The 17,463-nt window shown below is 43.9% G+C and overlaps 1 protein-coding gene across 5 annotated transcripts in view; it reads left to right on the forward strand.

Moving 5' to 3' along the window:
* LOC138758423 (protein Dr1-like) overlaps positions 1–17,463 on the forward strand; it is a 197,630-nt gene that overhangs the window by 129,624 nt on the left and 50,543 nt on the right. For all 5 annotated transcript variants that reach the window (XM_069927319.1, XM_069927320.1, XM_069927321.1 and 2 more), the window contains 4 exons: positions 3,752–3,867; positions 7,204–7,260; positions 14,532–14,679; positions 15,250–15,312. In XM_069927319.1, the coding sequence (XP_069783420.1) occupies positions 3,752–3,867; positions 7,204–7,260; positions 14,532–14,679; positions 15,250–15,312 (384 nt within the window). The remainder of the gene's footprint in view (positions 1–3,751; positions 3,868–7,203; positions 7,261–14,531; positions 14,680–15,249; positions 15,313–17,463) is intronic.

The raw sequence follows: 17,463 nt of genomic DNA on the forward strand, positions 1-17,463 counted from the left end.
CAATGATATAAAAAGAATTCTCGCTTGTTCTCGAAATATGCTCTAATAATTCACAGTAATCTCAGAGCTCTCGCTAGCATGTGCGATTGCAGGAATCCCACAAAGTATCCAGAATTCCCGTAAGCCATGCAGGAAAATCTCACGATAAAACTCGTGTAACTGTTATATGTAAGTGTTTAATGTTACTAAGTAACTGCGCCAAGGTAGTAAGATGAAGGGCAAGTGCATTCGGCAATCACTTCAATGTCCTCCTGAATTTTGGATTTGCTTTTAAACAGGCCTAGGTTCTCCCCTGATTTTTATTGTTATAAATGAAATAAAATTAATGGTAAATTTATTTTATTTTTTGGCAGGAGGCCAAAGCCACCCTAGATTATGAGGCCTCGGGCTGCAGCCTGGTCATCCCATAAGTAAATTCGGAACTGACTGAAGGGCATCAGCGTAGAATGGAGGAATTTCTTCAGCCAGAGGGTGGTGAATCTGTGGAATTTATTGCCACGGGCGGTTGTGGAAGCCTGGCCATTGGGTGTATTTAAGATAGGTTCTTGATTAGCTAGGGCATCAAAGGTTATGAGGAGAAGGCTGAGCAGTGGTGGGAGTGGGGCGGAAAAATAATCAGCTCGTGATCAAATGGTGGGGTAGACTCAACGGGCAGAACAGCCTATTTCAGCTCCTTTGTTTTATGGCCTGCTGTTTGGAGATGGCCATCGACCTGAGTGGCTTCCTGTGTTGTCGTAAGTAAGTAATATCTATCAGCCCATGGCTGAATGTTGCATTAGTCAGCAGATTATTGGCGAGTTGGCAACAGAGTTGATGACTCTTTCTATCGATGATTGTAAAGAACACTGGATGGGAATCAGCTGGAGAGGACTACTCCTGCTTTTTATGACTAGGGCATTCCTGGTCAGTTGTGCCTATTGAAATCGGTTGGAAAGAGGCACATTTTGTTCCAGGGATGAGGTGGAGGACAAGTTTCTCCATTGTTTAGTGCTATTCTCAAATCAAGAGTCTTGCTTTCAGATGAAATTCAACTCGTATGTCATCTGTGTCATCTGAATCTCCACGTGAAAATCAAGTCAAGCTAAGTTTATTATCACCTGATTTCACAAGTTCAAACAGCGTTGTCTGGTTCTCAGTGCAATACATGCAGATCTACAACCAGACATCACACCCACACCACAAGCAGGACCAGTATTCATATATACAAATATTTAAATAAATATTGTTTCGTAAATATGAGGCATTTCGGATGGTTGATGTTCCTTTGGTAAGACAGTATAGTTTTATATGTACAGGACAGTAACAGGCCATTTCAGCCCATGAGCCTGCCCAATTACACCCAAATGACCTACAATCCCCAGTATGTTTTGAAGTGTTGGGAGGAAACTGAAACATGGGGGTGAATGTATAAACTCTTTACAGACAGCGCTGGATTTGAACCTTGGTCCCGGTCGCTGGCGCTGTAACAGTGTTGTGCTAGCCGCTGCGCCAACCCTGATAGAAGAGACGCCTCTGAAATTCTCACTGCCCATGGGAAGAAGATGTTCCTCGGCCTGGTGGTGCTGGCTCCTGTAGTAAAATTTAAATGACCACAGCATGGAAATGGATTGGAAATGCATTAGAAAATGCGCTCCATATTCCTTTCCCGACGGGAGTAGCTGAAAATGTGTGTTCTGGGTGGAAGGGGTCCTCAATGATTTTGCATGCCCCTCTTCAGACAACGATCCAGGTAGATCATGCAGATATGGGGGGGAGGGTGACCCCAATGATTCTCTCTGCCTCTGGCATGGTTCTGTGGATTGACTTCCCGATCTATTTCTCTGCAGCAAATAAAGCTGAACTGGCTGAGCAGTGACCTCCTATGTATCAAGGTATATCTCCCACCCAGAGTGGTTAAAAACCAGGCGCACCTTCCCCACTCTGCCCTGAAACCTGTACTACAACTGGGGTTAGGAAATTGAGGGCTTGGGATAAAGTGTGTTGACCAATGAAGTCTAGGCCTTATTCCTGCTCCTTTTTTATTTTCTTAACAAAATGTTGACTGTCATTAATCGGGGAAAATGGATAAGCAAGTACCATTTACTAAAATACCTTGCTTGTGCTATATGCTAGAACTCACCTGACTTCCTGGAAGAGCAGGAAGTGACCGACCGATAAATCTAGTGAGTATAATCTGCTGTGACTGTTTTATCTTGCGCAGAAGCAAAACATATTGAAATAATTTATGTGCTTTCAGTCAGTTCCATGACCAAACAAATAAATTTCATTCAGAATCTTTTGAAGGGTGAGAGTTTAAATACAGGGCTGCAAGGTGGGGAATGACCACTCGCCTCTTGGCACTTCAACCTTTCCAGCGCTTTTTCTGCCGAGGTGATCTGAATTGTCCATGTCAAGTGTATCGAGATACAGTGAAAAGCTTTGTTAGTCATGACATCCAGGCATGTCGACTCATACCTTGTTGAAGGGCTCCAACCCAAAATGTTGGTTATGTATCTTTCTTTGCTGTTTGACCTGCTGAGTTTCTCCAACTTTGTGCTTCTACTTCAACCACTAGGTCTGCAGACTTTTGTGTTTCACTTCATGTTAACCCATAACAACAAAGAACTGAAGTACGGAGTTACCAGGACAAAGTGCAGGGTATGGAGAAAGCACAGTTAAGACAGGGCAAGGGACATCATTGTTTTTTACCAATGAGAAATCCGTTTAATAGTCTACAACTTGCTGTGGCAACTCGACCCATGACTCTCCACACTCTGTATGAAGAAGGTGTCACTGAGTAGCTTTTAAATCTTTCCCCTTTCATTTTAAACCTTTGTCCTTTAAATTTAGATTCACCAACTCTGGGTAAAAGAATACGACTATTTACCTTGTGTATGCTTTCATAATTTAAAAACCTTTTAAGCTTCCTCCTCCGCCTCCGACTCAACAGGGAGAAAAAGCTCTTCCAGCCTTGTAACTCAAGCCTCCCAGTCCTGGCAGCATCCGTGTGAACTCTTGTCAGCACCCTTTCCCAGCGTAATAATATCTCTCCTCGAGGTGACCAAAAATGTCTATAATACTCCACGTGCAGTCTCATCCACGTGCTGCACAATTGCATTCTGACCTCCCTGATCCTGTAACTCAGTGCCCTGACCAATGAGGGTAAATGTGCCAAAAAGCCCTCTTCACCACCCTGTGTCACTATTTACATACTATAATCTGTCATTGGATACATGTATCCATTTGAATCAGTCACTTTGCTACTACTAATTTCCATTTATGGGGCATTTTCTACTCCATTTCTGTGTTGTGATCATTTGAATTTTACTACAGAAAGTCCCTGGGTTACTAATGAGGTCCGTTCCTACGCCTGTCTTCAAGTCGAATTTGTAGATAATTCGGAACGGGTTCTCATTTAGCGTTAGTTCGTCAAATGCCTGTCTTCTGTTTTTTTTTAATTAAAGGAACAGTTTAGATAGAAGAAAAAAGATTATGATTAAAAGTTAACATTTACTCTCATTGCATACCAGAAGGGGCATTCGTGAGGTAACATTATGCTCATGTATATGGGGCACAATCTGTTTGTAAGTAAGAAATGCCCGTTAGTTGGATGTTCGAAACCCGGGAGCTCCCTATGCTGTACTGGTGTTGGTGTTTCTTGCATACCTGTTTGGATGCAGCAGGCAGGAATCTTGGTGTGCCTGTACGTTGTTCTTATGTATATGACTATAAACTCTCATTACTCATTTTCCTAATCATCTGCTTTGCCCAGGATCAATACGACATCATAGAACGGCAGACCCAATGGGGCATCGACCTAGTGGAGAAGTATGTGAAGTTTGTGAAGGATCGCAGTGAAATAGAACAGAGTTACGCCAAACAGCTGAGGTGAGTTGGAAGCCAAATATTAGTCAGTCGCAGGTCTCAGGCCATGTACTGATAACCTGAGCTGTCTTTCCAGAGCTTAAAAAAACCTCCCACGTCATTAGTTTCCTAACCCCTCCACCTTTGTTACCTGAATAGGCAGTAACCTGTTCTCCATCATTTCCAGTGTTCCTGATAAAAGGCATCATGAGCTTTCCGATTTCTTGTCAGACTACATGTATGACATCATATACAACCCCAAGATTCTTTTTTCCTGCAGGCGAGGCAAAATCACCACTTAGTGGTAGTGCAAAAAATGTACTCGTGTAAACAAATAAAGAAAATGTAAACAAACTGACTGCACTACAGAGAGGAAAAAATGCAAAAGAAAGAATCTTTAAATGAGTCCCTGATTGAGTTGGAGGTGGAGGGGTAGCAGCTGTTCCTGCACCTGGTGGTGTGAGTCTTTTGCACCTGTACCTCTTTCCTGATGGTAGGAGAACAGTGTGCTGAGTGGGGTCGATCCTTGATAATTGCTGCAGCTCTCCAACGGCAGAGTTCACGTGGATGTTCTTGATGGTGGGGGGGGAAGGAGGGGAGTTTTGCCTGTGATCTCCTGGACTTTGCCCACTACCTTCTGCAGTTCTTTCCACTCGGGTAATTAAAGAAAAAATGCCCCTTTTGATCCCACAATAACTTGTTTCCTGATTATTCTGAGATGATCTTGCCGAGTTATTCACCCCTCTTGAGCTCGAGGCGAGCGATGGGTGACATTTGCTAAGAAGGAAGCGGTTGCTGGCAAGATGAGTGGAAAAGCACGATGACTATTCTGACAAAGGCTCGTGGAGTCAATGAGCGTTGTGAGGGTTGACACAGGTAGGGTAGCGGCTAGTGCGACCCTATTATAGCACCAGCGACTCAGGTTAGAACCTGGCGTTGTCTTTAAGGAGTTTGCACGTTCTCCCTGATTCTGATTGGGTTCCTCTGGGTGCTTCAGTTTCCTCCCATATTTAAAAAAAAATGTACAGGGTTGGGGTATTTGGATGGCATGGGCTTGTGAGCCTTTTTCCACGCTGTATGTCCAAATTAAACTTAAAAAGTTACAATTGTTGGGCTGGCACAAATGCCACATCGAGTGGGGATTCTGAGGGGACAGTAAAAGGACAGTTAGCACTTCAGGCCTGTTCTGCCATTTATGCAGGCCAGTGCTGAACTGCCACCATTTTACTGCACTACCCAGCATCCACATACCCATAACATCCAGAAACCTTTCAGTATGCTTTCCCCCCCTCTCCCCACCTTATGCTTGCTATCTCCCCTTTCCACTTCAGTCTCGATAAAAGGGCCCAACCCGAAACATCGCTGTCTAAACTCGTGTAGGGAATCGGAGATTTTGCGTTTTGGTCATTTGTGTGTGAATGATCAATGCTGGGACATCGGACATTCTTCAGACGGGTAAAATCACACAAATTCAATCTTTTTTAAAAAAAAATAATAGACCACAGACATTTTACTGAGATTGATCGGCTCCTTTTTCTCAGAGGAACTGAGGGATCTGAGATGGTGCAGGAGAAAAGTGTTGAGCTAGAAGATCAGCTGTCATCTTACTGAGTAGTTGAGCAGGCTTGAGGAGCCAATGGCCCACTCTGATTCCCATTCCCTCTGCCTGCAGGGAGGCAAGTCTGAACACAGATGGGGAATGGACTCAGTTCGTCAACCATGTGGGAGATGTATGGATGAGCCCTTTTATTTTAAATACCACCTGTTCGTGTCATTGTTCCCTGAACGGGCCAAATAATCTGTTAAGTTCAGCAGGCAATTAAGGGTGGGTGGGTGATAAATGCAGGGCTTGCTGGAGACATCTGCATCCTATTTGTCAGTACAAGGGGAAAACCAAGTTGGCTTTCCTGTCTGGGACCCAGTTGCTTTTTTCTTAGGCAGTGAAGGAGGCTTCTGGGGTCTTTGGAAATCAAAAGCATTTGCCCAACTTCCTCCATTTTAACAGGACTGTTTGCCTGCCTGGGAGCATGGTTAGAATTTACTGTGTAGCTGGAGATGAGCTGATGCCCAGATAGATCAACATGAATTTAGACATATGGGAGATAGATTTAGCTAAATAGTTTGGAATTTTGGCAGGAAAGAAAGGAGCAAAAGTGCATATGTAAAAATGAGCCCCAATGTGACAACACCAGACACAGCAGTAGTATGCCGCCCCCAGCTTGCTATAATAGTTCAGGTAGTTCATGAATGGCCTGATGAGAGGCTCTACTCTACTTTCTAGTCTGTGATAGTAGCTATAGGCAGCGCAGGATTCAAAACCAAGACCTGATCGCTGACACTTCAAAGCATTGTGCTAATCGCCACACTAACCCTGCCGCCCAGTGTTCACGAATTAAACCTCATATTTCCAATGTAGATTCATGACTACCTCACGTCTGTCTCTCTCTCTCCATCTCTTTCTCCTGCTCCTTCTCACTATCTCTTTTTGTTTGTCTATCTGAGCAGTGAGTTCACTGCTCACTCTTTGCCTGAATTTGTTGCTCTGTCTCGAGGTTGCGCCTCTTTTTCTCCCACGTGTGCGCCTCTTTATGTCTCCATTCACACAGACAAACAGGGCCACCACTGCAGAGCCCGTGTGTGACCTGGGCTCCGTTGCCGATTAAGAATATTTAAAGAATTCCACTGTCACAACCCAGGTCTTCTGAGCTCTCACGCAGTTTTGTTGACAGCACCAGTGATCGGCCAGGCACATAACTGTCCATCCTAGTTCTGAGGGGAGCAGGGCAGCAATGATCGTCAGAGATAAATTAGGTATCATGTAATTAGTGGTCCTGTGCTAGAGGCTGATTACTGGTGGAATGGTGGTGAGGGGCACAAATGCTTGGTCCAGAACCACCTCCTCACCTGCAATGGTTTCCATAGGTGACCCTATACTGACATTTACTACTTCAAACGGAAATTTAACTTTGCCACTGTGGAGCCAGTTAAAGCAATCCAGAAATTGTGAAATATTAATTTTTAAAAATTAGACTGTGTGTTATATTTGTGCGCAGGTATGCATGTGTTTTTTTTTTAAAGTTGATCTATTTTTGGCTCCAAAATCTGGTATTTTCCATATATTGTGTGTAAAAGTCCACCCTCCTATTTTTGAACTTGACTGCTCACCCAGTCCCAATGCCCGTCATCACATCCACGTTCCCAAGACCTGAAACAGCGCAGTAGTATGCGTGTAATAGTTCAGCCCTGAAATGTCACCCTAAAATTAACTATTAACAGTAATATTTGGATTCTTCTCCCATTTGTCTCCTGGCTTTCCGGAGTGGTAATGGGACAGCTGATTGTTTTGCTTTGTTTCCTCAGGACCTTGGTGAAGAAGTACAGCCCCAAGCGTGTCGCGAAAGAGGACCATGAACTGAAGTAAGTGAAACAACACCCACCCCCACCCCATCCCCCACCATTGGGAGTGTCAGCTGGCGAGCATTATATTCGGCAGTTAATGTTTCGTAGTCCTCCCCTTCTCTGCTCTTGTTTCTCAGTGTCAGGACGTTGGGATTGTTGTATGAGATGGGGTGGATTTTGGGTTCCGCAGTGGAATCACTAATCCATCTAGATCAGGGGTGTAAAACTCAAATTCACGGAGGGCCAAAATTAAAAACTTGGACTAAGTCGAGGGCCGAACTAAATATTTATTGAAAATTTTCAACAACATCTGCATGTTTTCTCTTCTTTCAACATATGTAATGTTAAACTTTTTCTTATTAAAATAAATGTCCGGTTCCGGGCGTTGGGAAGCGGCCTTGGCTTCCCCTGACACCGGCCAGGCCGCGCTGCGGTGGGGGGGGGGCGGGTGGGGGGACACGACAGTGCGGGATAATCGGCTCTCGCTGCAGGGCAGCATCTCGGCGGATCAGCGGCCCCATCACCGTGAGTCGCGGGTCGGCCTGCGGCAGGGAGGGGGAGTGGGCAACGGTCCTGGCGAGGTCAGGCCCGAGCCCTCCAGTTCCGGGCGCTGGGAAGCGGCCTTGGCTTCCCCTGACACCGACCAGGCCCCAAAACCGGAGTCCACAGTGAGACCCTGCAACGTAAACAGAGGAGGTGGGGGCGATTAGCTGGCTGACGCCAATGCATTCTGGGATTTGTTGTATTACTGTGCATGCGCTATACTGGTGCAGCGGCCAGCGGGCCACCTCTAATACATTTTTTAAATGATCTTGCGGGCCAAATATAATTATATCACGGGCCAAATTTGGCCCGCGGGCCAGAGTTTGACATGTGTGATCTAGATTGTCGGTTATGTTATATCCTTCAGCCTTCCTCCCAGACACACCCAAATCTCCCAGTGAGGAGGCTGGCATGCGTGGGTGTGTACATTATTTGTGTAAGCAAGTATAGATGCTATTTGTGTGTTAACCAGTGGGTATATGGTATGTGTTTGTTCAGTACATCTACACATTATGTTAATGCTTATTTATGTCAGTGCACACATAAAAAGTTCAAATTTATTGTCAGAGTGCATTCATGACATCACGTACAACCCTGAGATTCTTTTTTTTTTCTTTGGGCCAGGCAGGAAACTTATCAGTAGCTGTAAACAGTACTTTAAAAATAAATATATATACAAAAAAGAGAAAGAAAAAAGAGAAAGAAATGTAAACAAACTGACTGTGCAAAACAGAAAATATTCAGTGATATTCAGTGCAAAGTAAGAGTCCTTTAATGAGTCCCTGATGGAATTCGACGTTGAGGGGTCTGATGGTAGAGGGGAGCAGCTGTTCCTGAACCTGGTGGCGTGGGTCTTCTGGAACCGATACTTCTTTCCCGATGTCAGCAGCGAGAATAGAGGATTACTGAGTGATGAGGATCCTTGATGATTGCTTGCTGCTCTCCAACAACAGCTTTCCTGTAGATGTTCTCGATGACACATGGCAATTTATGCGTGAATGCCTGGGTGAGCAAACATGTCTATGCAAACTTGTAGATACGTGCACAAAGACTAGGGTGTAAGTCGAGCTCATGTACCAACTGGTTCTTCAGGAAGTACCAGTAATCGCCAGGTCTCCATGATGTCATTCTGCGCCTGGTGCCAGATCTTCCATTCACTCTACCATCGCCTTTGCCATCCAGTTCTTGCGTCAATATTCATCAGTGGAAATCAGAAAAAAACTCTTTGTTGTCTGTGAACTTCCTGTTAGTTGTTTGTCTCTTCTCACCTTTAGGAAAATAAAGTAGTAGGTCTGCAGAGAGATTCTGACAGACTGAGACCGCCCGCAAATTGGATGAACAACACCTCATCTTCCAACTGGGCACCCTCCAACCAGATGGCATTAGCACCGAGTTCACTGGCTTTTGATAAACCCGCTCCTTTCTCAATTCTTCCCTCGTTGCCTTCCTCCTCCCCCCACCCTGCTCTCTTTCTCTCCCCCCCACTCTTTCCCCCTGTCTCCTTTTACTCAGACAAAATACATTCTCATTTCTCCCCTTATCATATCCAATTAACACCTTCCCCAGCTAGAATTGTCTTTATTCTGAGATTTCCTGTCTTTTGCTTATCCTGTTTATTCTTTGCTTATTCCTTGAAGAAGGGAATCAAGTGATTATTTTTTTCTCCCTGACTTCCAACTGTATCCCCCACTCCCCCTCCCTGCCTAATTCTGGCTTCCTTCATTGAGTGACTGCTACTGCAATTATTTTTTTTAAATTATTTTTGGTTCACTTCTGTTGCTTTTCAAATTTATCAGTTTGTCAGATCTTCTTTGGCTTGGCTTTGCGGACGAAGATTTATGGAGGGGGTAAAAGTCCACGTCAGCTGCAGGCTCGATTGTGGCTGACAAGTCCGATGCGGGACAGGCAGACACGGTTGCAGCGGTTGCAGGGGAAAATTGGTTGGTTGGGGTTGGGTGTTGGGTTTTCCTCCTTTGTCTTTTGTCAGTGAGGTTGGCTCTGCAGTCTTCTTCAAAGGAGGTTGCTGCCCGCCAAACTGTGAGGCGCCAAGATGCACGGTTTGAGGCGATATCAGCCCACTGGCGGTGGTCAATGTGGCAGGCACCAAGAGATTTCTTTAGGCAGTCCTTGTACCTCTTCTTTGGTGCACCTCTGTCACGGTGGCCAGTGGAGAGCTCGCCATATAACACGATCTTGGGAAGGCGATGGTCCTCCATTCTGGAGACGCGACCCACCCAGCGCAGCTGGATCTTCAGCAGCGTGGACTCGATGCTGTCGGCCTCTGCCATCTCGAGTACTTCGATGTTAGGGATGAAGTCACTCCAATGAATTTTGAAGATGGAGCGGAGACAACGCTGGTGGAAGCGTTCTAGGAGCCGTAGGTGATGCCGGTAGAGGACCCATGATTCGGAGCCGAACAGGAGTGTGGGTATGACAACAGCTCTGTATACGCTAATCTTTGTGAGGTTTTTCAGTTGGTTGTTTTTCCAGACTCTTTTGTGTAGTCTTCCAAAGGCGCTATTTGCCTTGGAGAGTCTGTTGTCTATCTCATTGTCGATCCTTGCATCTGATGAAATGGTGCATCCGAGATAGGTAAACTGGTTGACCGTTTTGAGTTTTGTGTGCCCGATGGAGATGTGGGGGGGCTGGTAGTCATGGTGGGGAGCTGGCTGATGGAGGACCTCCGTTTTCTTCAGGCTGACTTCCAGGCCAAACATTTTGGCAGTTTCCGCAAAACAGGACGTCAAGCGCTGAAGAGCTGGCTCTGAATGGGCAACTAAAGCGGCATCGTCTGCAAAGAGTAGTTCATGGACAAGTTTCTCTTGTGTCTTGGTGTGAGCTTGCAGGCGCCTCAGATTGAAGAGACTGCCATCCGTGCGGTACCGGATGTCAGATATTAGTTATACGGAGACTGTATTTCTATATTGAAGTCAACAGAATTTAGGGGGCTGTGATGGACATTATGTGGGGACTATGGGTGATGTTGTTCCTAGCCTTTGAAGCATCTGGAGAAGGAAATAACTGTACAAAGCGTTTGTGGTCAGCCTGGGAGGCCCATAACGAACCGAAACAGTACTTTGCGGATTGGACTGACGTTCCTGAACACAGTGTTGGGGTCCCCACTGGACTGAAGTGTGTTCATAATGGCCAAGTTTGTGAGGTTAAGTTTAACAAGGGGTCGGAGATGCCAGTCCTTGCAAAAACTCCTGAGGTCTTGGTCCCATAAGTTAACTGGTGGTTGGTCTCATTTTAATGAGACCAAAAGGGGGACTGTTGGAATCTAGGGGTTAAAACATTATGAAAGAAATGATTAATTAATAAGTTTATATGTACTGCATGGTTCAGGGAAAAAGAGGAATGTGATTAAGTGGCAATCATAGCATGGAGCAAAGTTGGCTGAGCAAAATGGTCTGCTCCCAAATACAGGGAGAGGAAATGCATAAAACGATTTAGGAGGAGTGCTCAAACTGAAGGAGGTGGTGAGTAGCACAGGAGACACAGGCCAGACCAGAACAAAGAATGGCCTGCAAGAAACAAAGGGAATGGAAAACCAGTCTAGGAGGAAGATTAAGGCATGAGGAGGTGTTAAAGAGAACAGCAGAAATTGGCCAGACAGGAACAGAATGGTGATTAGAAATATCTGGGGATGAATTAATATCTGATCCAATCAACAGGATAGTCTGGCTTGGAGGATTAAGATGGGAGTGCTACACCCCAGATATCTGCAAAACAGGAGATGACTTGTGATAACCCTTATGCAAAAAGATCTAGCAAAGGAAGCCAACTTTTGTTCTGTATGATAAGGTTGATCTATATAAACTGAGCCAACTGGACAATAGGGGTCAGTCTTGGGGAATAGCTCACTGTGCAGGTGACCTATGAACTAACGACTGACCCAGAGCTCTGTTAAGTTTTATTCTTGTGCTGTGTAATAAACTGACTGTTGAACCGAATACCTTCTCCTATCACTTCATTCAAAGAACACGCTGGACTCAGACCACACAGAGACTAAATTAAGAGTAAGGTAAAGCCAGAGTCCGACAATTATATTAGTTCAGTAAATCCCTGGTATCTGGCACCTGCAGGGATTGGTAGATGCCGGATAAGTGAGTTTTCCAGTTGCTTGAGGCTGCGTGTTGCGTGAATGGAGAACTAACGGTGAGATGTGCCACTTTTAAACTTCCGTGTTTTTTTTAGCCATTTTCCATGATTTTTTTTCTTTTGCTTAAATTTTGGATAACAGGAATTTGACTATTTTTAAATATTAGAAAACCTTTATCTTAATGAAGCACAACTAAATTTTGGTTTGTAATAATAACAGTGAATGTCAATTTAGCTTTAAACATTTACGTGATCACCTTTGTCACTCCACTAGCCAGTGCACTCGAATCAAAATTTATTGTCATGAATGTGTTACAAAATTAGTTGTTTTGTGGCGGCATTACATTGGAAATATTGCTGCAAAATTACAAAATTTCTGATGTTCATTGTCCATTCAGAAATCTAACAGCGGAGGGATGAAGTGCTCATCTTCAGGCTCCTGTATCTCCTTCCCGATGGTAGCAGAGTGAAGAGGGCATGGCCTGGGTGGTGGGGGTCCTTGAGGAGAGAGGCTGCTTGTCCTATGCATTGCCACCTCTATACCAGACAACGATGCAACTAGTCAGAATGTTCTCTACGGTACACTGATAGAAACTTGTGAGTCTTTGGTGACATACGAAATCTCCTCAAACTCCTCATAAAGTGTACCCAAACAAATGAAATTTGTTGATCGTCATAGCAGGGACACAGGGCATTGAGCCCACCACATCTGCACCAACGAGCGGATACCTGTCTGTGTTGATCCCATCTCCTGGCACTTTTGGGCCGAGGTGATTCAAATGCATTCTGGAACTTCTTCGATGCTGTTCCACCACTTCCTCGGGCAGTATTCCAGATACTCACTACTACCCACCCCCCCCCCAACTCCATCACATCTAAATCTCTTGCCCCTTGTCCTAAACCTCAGTCTTCCATTTTGTAGCTTGAAGATTTATGAGCAGAATTAGGTTGTTCAGCCCATTGACTCAGTTCTGCCATTCATGGCTGGATTTTTCATCTCTACCCCTTTATCCTGCTTTCTCTCCATAATCTTTGACACCTGACTAATCAAGAACTCATCAGCCTCTGCTTTAAATCTTCTCTGTCCGAGATGGGGAAAGGTTTCCTGCAGTCAATACTATAATTTTATATACCATTGTGTCCCCTCTTAACCTCCTGTGCTCCAGGGACAACACCACTCACCTCTCCAGTCTCTCCTCATAACAGAAAGACGATGTGTGTGTTTTGAAAGCCACATATAGAATCGATAAAGTAAAACAAATAAAAGATTTTAGATTGCAGATTTATTGTTAGAGTACATAAATGACATAACATACAGCCCTGAGATTCTTTATCCTGCAGGTGAGGCAGAATTACCACTTATTGGTAGTGCAATAAATACTGTATTCCACGAACATGTAAACAAATAAAGTAATGTAAATACAGAGAGGAAAAAAAAATCAATAACATGCAAAAATAAAAGTCCTTAAGTGGGTCTCTGATTGCGTTTGTTGTTGAGGAGTCTGATGGTGGAGGGGGAGCTGCTGTTCCTGAACCTGGTGGTGCGAGTCTTGAGGCACCTAGACCTCCTTCCCAAAGGCAGCAGCGAGAACAGAGCATGTGTTGGGTGTTGTGGATCCTTGTTGCTTGCTGCTGCACTCCGACAGCAGTGTTCCCTGCAGATGGTGGGGAGGGTTTTGCCTGTGATGTCCTGGCCTGTGTCCACTACTTTTTGTAGTGTTCTGCACTCAGGGGTATTGGTGCTCCCTACCAGACCAGTGATGCAGCCAGTCAGCACACTTTCCACCACGCATCTGTAGAAATTTGCCAAGGTTTCCGATGTCTTACCAAACCTCCACAAACTCCTGAAGAAGTATAGGCATTGCTGTGCTTTCTTCGTTATCCCATTTACTCATTGGGTCCATGAAAGATCCTCCGAGATAGTGACTCCTTGGAATTTAAATTTGCACACCCTCTCCACCTCTGATTTCCCTCAATAATTACTGGATAGTACACCTCTGGTTTTCCCTTCCTAAAGTCAACAATCAACAATAAAAATGAAATGTGTTGAAAGAACCCATTAAAGTGGATGTGGAGAAGATGTTTCTGGTAGTGGAGAGTAAAGGGTGAGAGGCACAGCCTTTGAATAAAAGGGCGTCCCTTTGGAACAAAGAAGAAGAGAAATTTCTTCAGCCAGAGAGTGATAAACTTGTGGAATTCATTGCCACAGATGATGTGTATACAGTAAAACCCCTGTTATTCGGAATTCAAGCAACCGGCAAAATCAAGGTAAGCAAATAGGTAAAATTAAAATTGGAATGCCTTGCCATTAGATCGCCAATCTATTCAACTCGCAATCTCAAGCAACCAAAAAAATGCACTTATCTGGCATCTATCAATCCCCATAGGGGCCAGATATAAGGAATTTTACTGTATATAAAGCAGAGTGTCATAGGTTCCTGACTTGGTTATGGGGAAAGGGAAGGAGAATGAGATTGAGAAGAAATCTACATCAGCCATAATTTAAATGGCAGAGAAGACTCAAAGGGCCGAATGGTCTCATTTTGCTCCGACATCTTATAGTCTTATGAAGGAATGTGTACGTTGTGCATGGGTAACTCAACCTTTTCCCTGTTCTCGATTTAACATCTGTTTCCTTCTTGCAGGTTTTCCCAGTATGAAACCTTCATCAACATTCTCAATGAGCTGAATGATTATGCTGGACAGCGGGAGGTTATTGCAGAGAACCTGATGCAGTACATCTTTGCCGAACTGATTAAATACCTGCACGAGAATAAACACGAACGCAAGATGGTACGGTTCCTTGCTTCCTTGTTCACCACTCCCCTACCCCAACCCTCCCTCCAAACCTCCAAGGTATTTTGGCACACAGATCACACACCCTTTGCCCTATAGGCCTTGTGTAAACAACAGTCCAGTAAAACCTCTGTTATCAGGAATGCAACCAACCGGCAAAAAAAGGTTAAAAATACAGGTTTATAATTGGCATTCATCGCTGTTAGTTCGCCAATCACGCAATCTCAAGCAACCAGAAAATTCACTTATATGGCATCTACCAATCCCCATGGGTGCCAGATACAGGGGGCTTTGCCAGTCTTGCACCCAATTTCACAGCGGCAACTTCTTAATTAGACAGCTCTTGACAGTAAGAAGACAAACCCACAGCCATGTTGATTCAGCCAATTTACAATGCAATAGAACTAAAGCAATGTAATAGACACCCTGAAATCATTGAGGATGTTGTCCCTCTCTTGCCTGGCTTTGCTTCATCCAGTGTTCCGCTTGTAAAGAAGAAATTGTAGATGCTTTGTTCTGCCTCTAGGGAACCTTGCCATCTAATCTTTCTATCTCTCTCTATTCTAGCATCTTCTAGAAGGAAGAAAAGCCCAGCAAAACCTGGAAGTCAGCTTTAAACAGCTGGATAATGTAAGTTTACAAGAGTGACAGCCTTTGGACTCCTGCCATTTTTAACCTTTCATAATATATACTCCATATCGAGTTCGTGGGTAAACTATAATAGAAACACCAGTACGAAACAGCTGAAGGTTAGGTATAAAATCAGTCCCGGAAAAGGGAAGTACACGTGCTTGTTGATAGTCCCTGAAAGTCAGGACACGGAGTCCAAACTGTTAAGGAAACATATTTTCTCTTACAACATGGTGGAATGTTTTCCAATAGTCTTAGACAAAAATCACTACATATACTGAAAAACTGAAATAAATGCAGAAGGTGCCTGAGTCACTCAGCAAGTTAGGCAGTATCAAGAGATCTGGAAGGAGGAGTCACGTGATGGAGTAGTGGCCGGACGGTGAACTCCAGCCCTCTCCAGAAAAGTCGGAAAAAACAAAGGAAAACACAAAGGCACAAAAATAAAAATTAAAGAAAAGTGAGTATAAAGGTGGAAAGAAGATGGCGACGAAAAAAGAAAAATCGAAATCAACGGTAAGAAGAGAGGAAGAGAAGACAACGGAAGAAGAAGGAGAAGGCCTTACCTGTTCGAAGAGGCCCGCAGTGGAGAGAGAAACCCGCTCCCTCAGGTCGGTAGAAAGTGGACTACAAAAATGGCTCGCTGAGCCGAGTAAAAGTGCGCAACCGCGCATGCAAAAAAACACACCGACGGGAGGGGGGACCAGCTGGGGAGTCAATCTCCACAGCCGGCAATGACAGCTGCAGAACACCTGCAGCAAGAGGAGAACATAGAAGACAACGAAAACAAGAAAGAAGAGAAGAAAAGGGCAACAAAGAAACAACAGATGGCCAACCCAGAGGAAGAAGAAGAGGAAGAGTACAGTGAAATGGAAGAAGAAGGGAAAGGCAAGATAAAGGATATACTTTCTCTTATTAAAGAATACATGGAGTCATTTAAAGAATGGCAAGCGCAAGAATTTAATAATTTAAGAAGAAGAATAAACAATACAGAAGAGAAAATGAATAAAATAGATATGACCTTAACAGAAATGGGAAAGAGAATGGACAAGATGGAAGAGCAGGAAGCAGCAGTAGAAATGGAGGTAGAAGACTTAAAAAAGAAATTAGAGGAATCTAATAAAAAAGTTATAGAGACACAAGAACTGTTAGCTCAGAAAATAGATATAATGGAAAATTATAACAGAAGAAATAACATAAAGATAGTGGGCCTTAAGGAAGATGAAGAAGGCAAGAATATGAGAGAGTTTATAAAAGATTGGATCCCCAGGATCCTAGGATGTCCAGAACTACAGCAAGAAATGGAAATAGAAAGGGCACATAGAGCAGTGGCCTTTAAACCACAACCACAACAAAAGCCAAGATCTATTTAAGTAAAATTCCTAAGATATACTACAAGAGAAAAGGTACTGGAGAAGACAATGGAAAAAGTAAGAGAGGGCAACAAGCCACTGGAGTACAAAGGGCAAAAAATCTTCATTTATCCAGATATAAGTTTTGAACTCCTGAAGAAGAGAAAGGAGTTCAATACAGCAAAGGCGATTTTATGGAAGAAAGGGTATAAATTTATACTAAAGCATCCAGCGGTATTGAAAATATTTATTCCAGGACAACAAAACAGACTATTCTCGGATCCAGAGGAAGCACGAAAATTTGCAGAACAATTACAAAATAGACTGAGTGATGAAGACGTGTAACGAGAGTACAAAAGACTGCGAACTAAAAAGACACATAAGTTTTGAACTCCTGAAGAAGAGAAAGGAGTTCAATACATCGAAAACGATCTTATGGAAAAAAAACTATTCTCGGATCCAGAGGAAGCAAGGAAATTTGCAGAACAACTACAAAACAACCAGAGAGATGAAGATATGTAATAAGAGTAAAAATGACCACGATTTATATGTATGTGGGTAAAGAGGTATATGTGTGTATATGTATAATGTGCATACATGAATGTATCCGTATTTAGAGGAAAATATAGATAGTATAGACAAGAATTAATAAGGGAAGGAAATGGAATAGAGGGAATAAGGAGGGAACTAAAAGAGTGACCTTTGTTACATATGAAAAGTGAAATCTTTTCTGGGGGGGCTGGGTGGGGAGGAGTTGCGGTCACTGCAAAATCAGCTGACGCTTGCGAGTGAATTCGCA

The sequence above is a fragment of the Narcine bancroftii genome, chromosome 3 (genome assembly GCF_036971445.1).
Source record: "Narcine bancroftii isolate sNarBan1 chromosome 3, sNarBan1.hap1, whole genome shotgun sequence".
In the NCBI taxonomy this organism is placed as follows: domain Eukaryota; kingdom Metazoa; phylum Chordata; class Chondrichthyes; order Torpediniformes; family Narcinidae; genus Narcine; species Narcine bancroftii.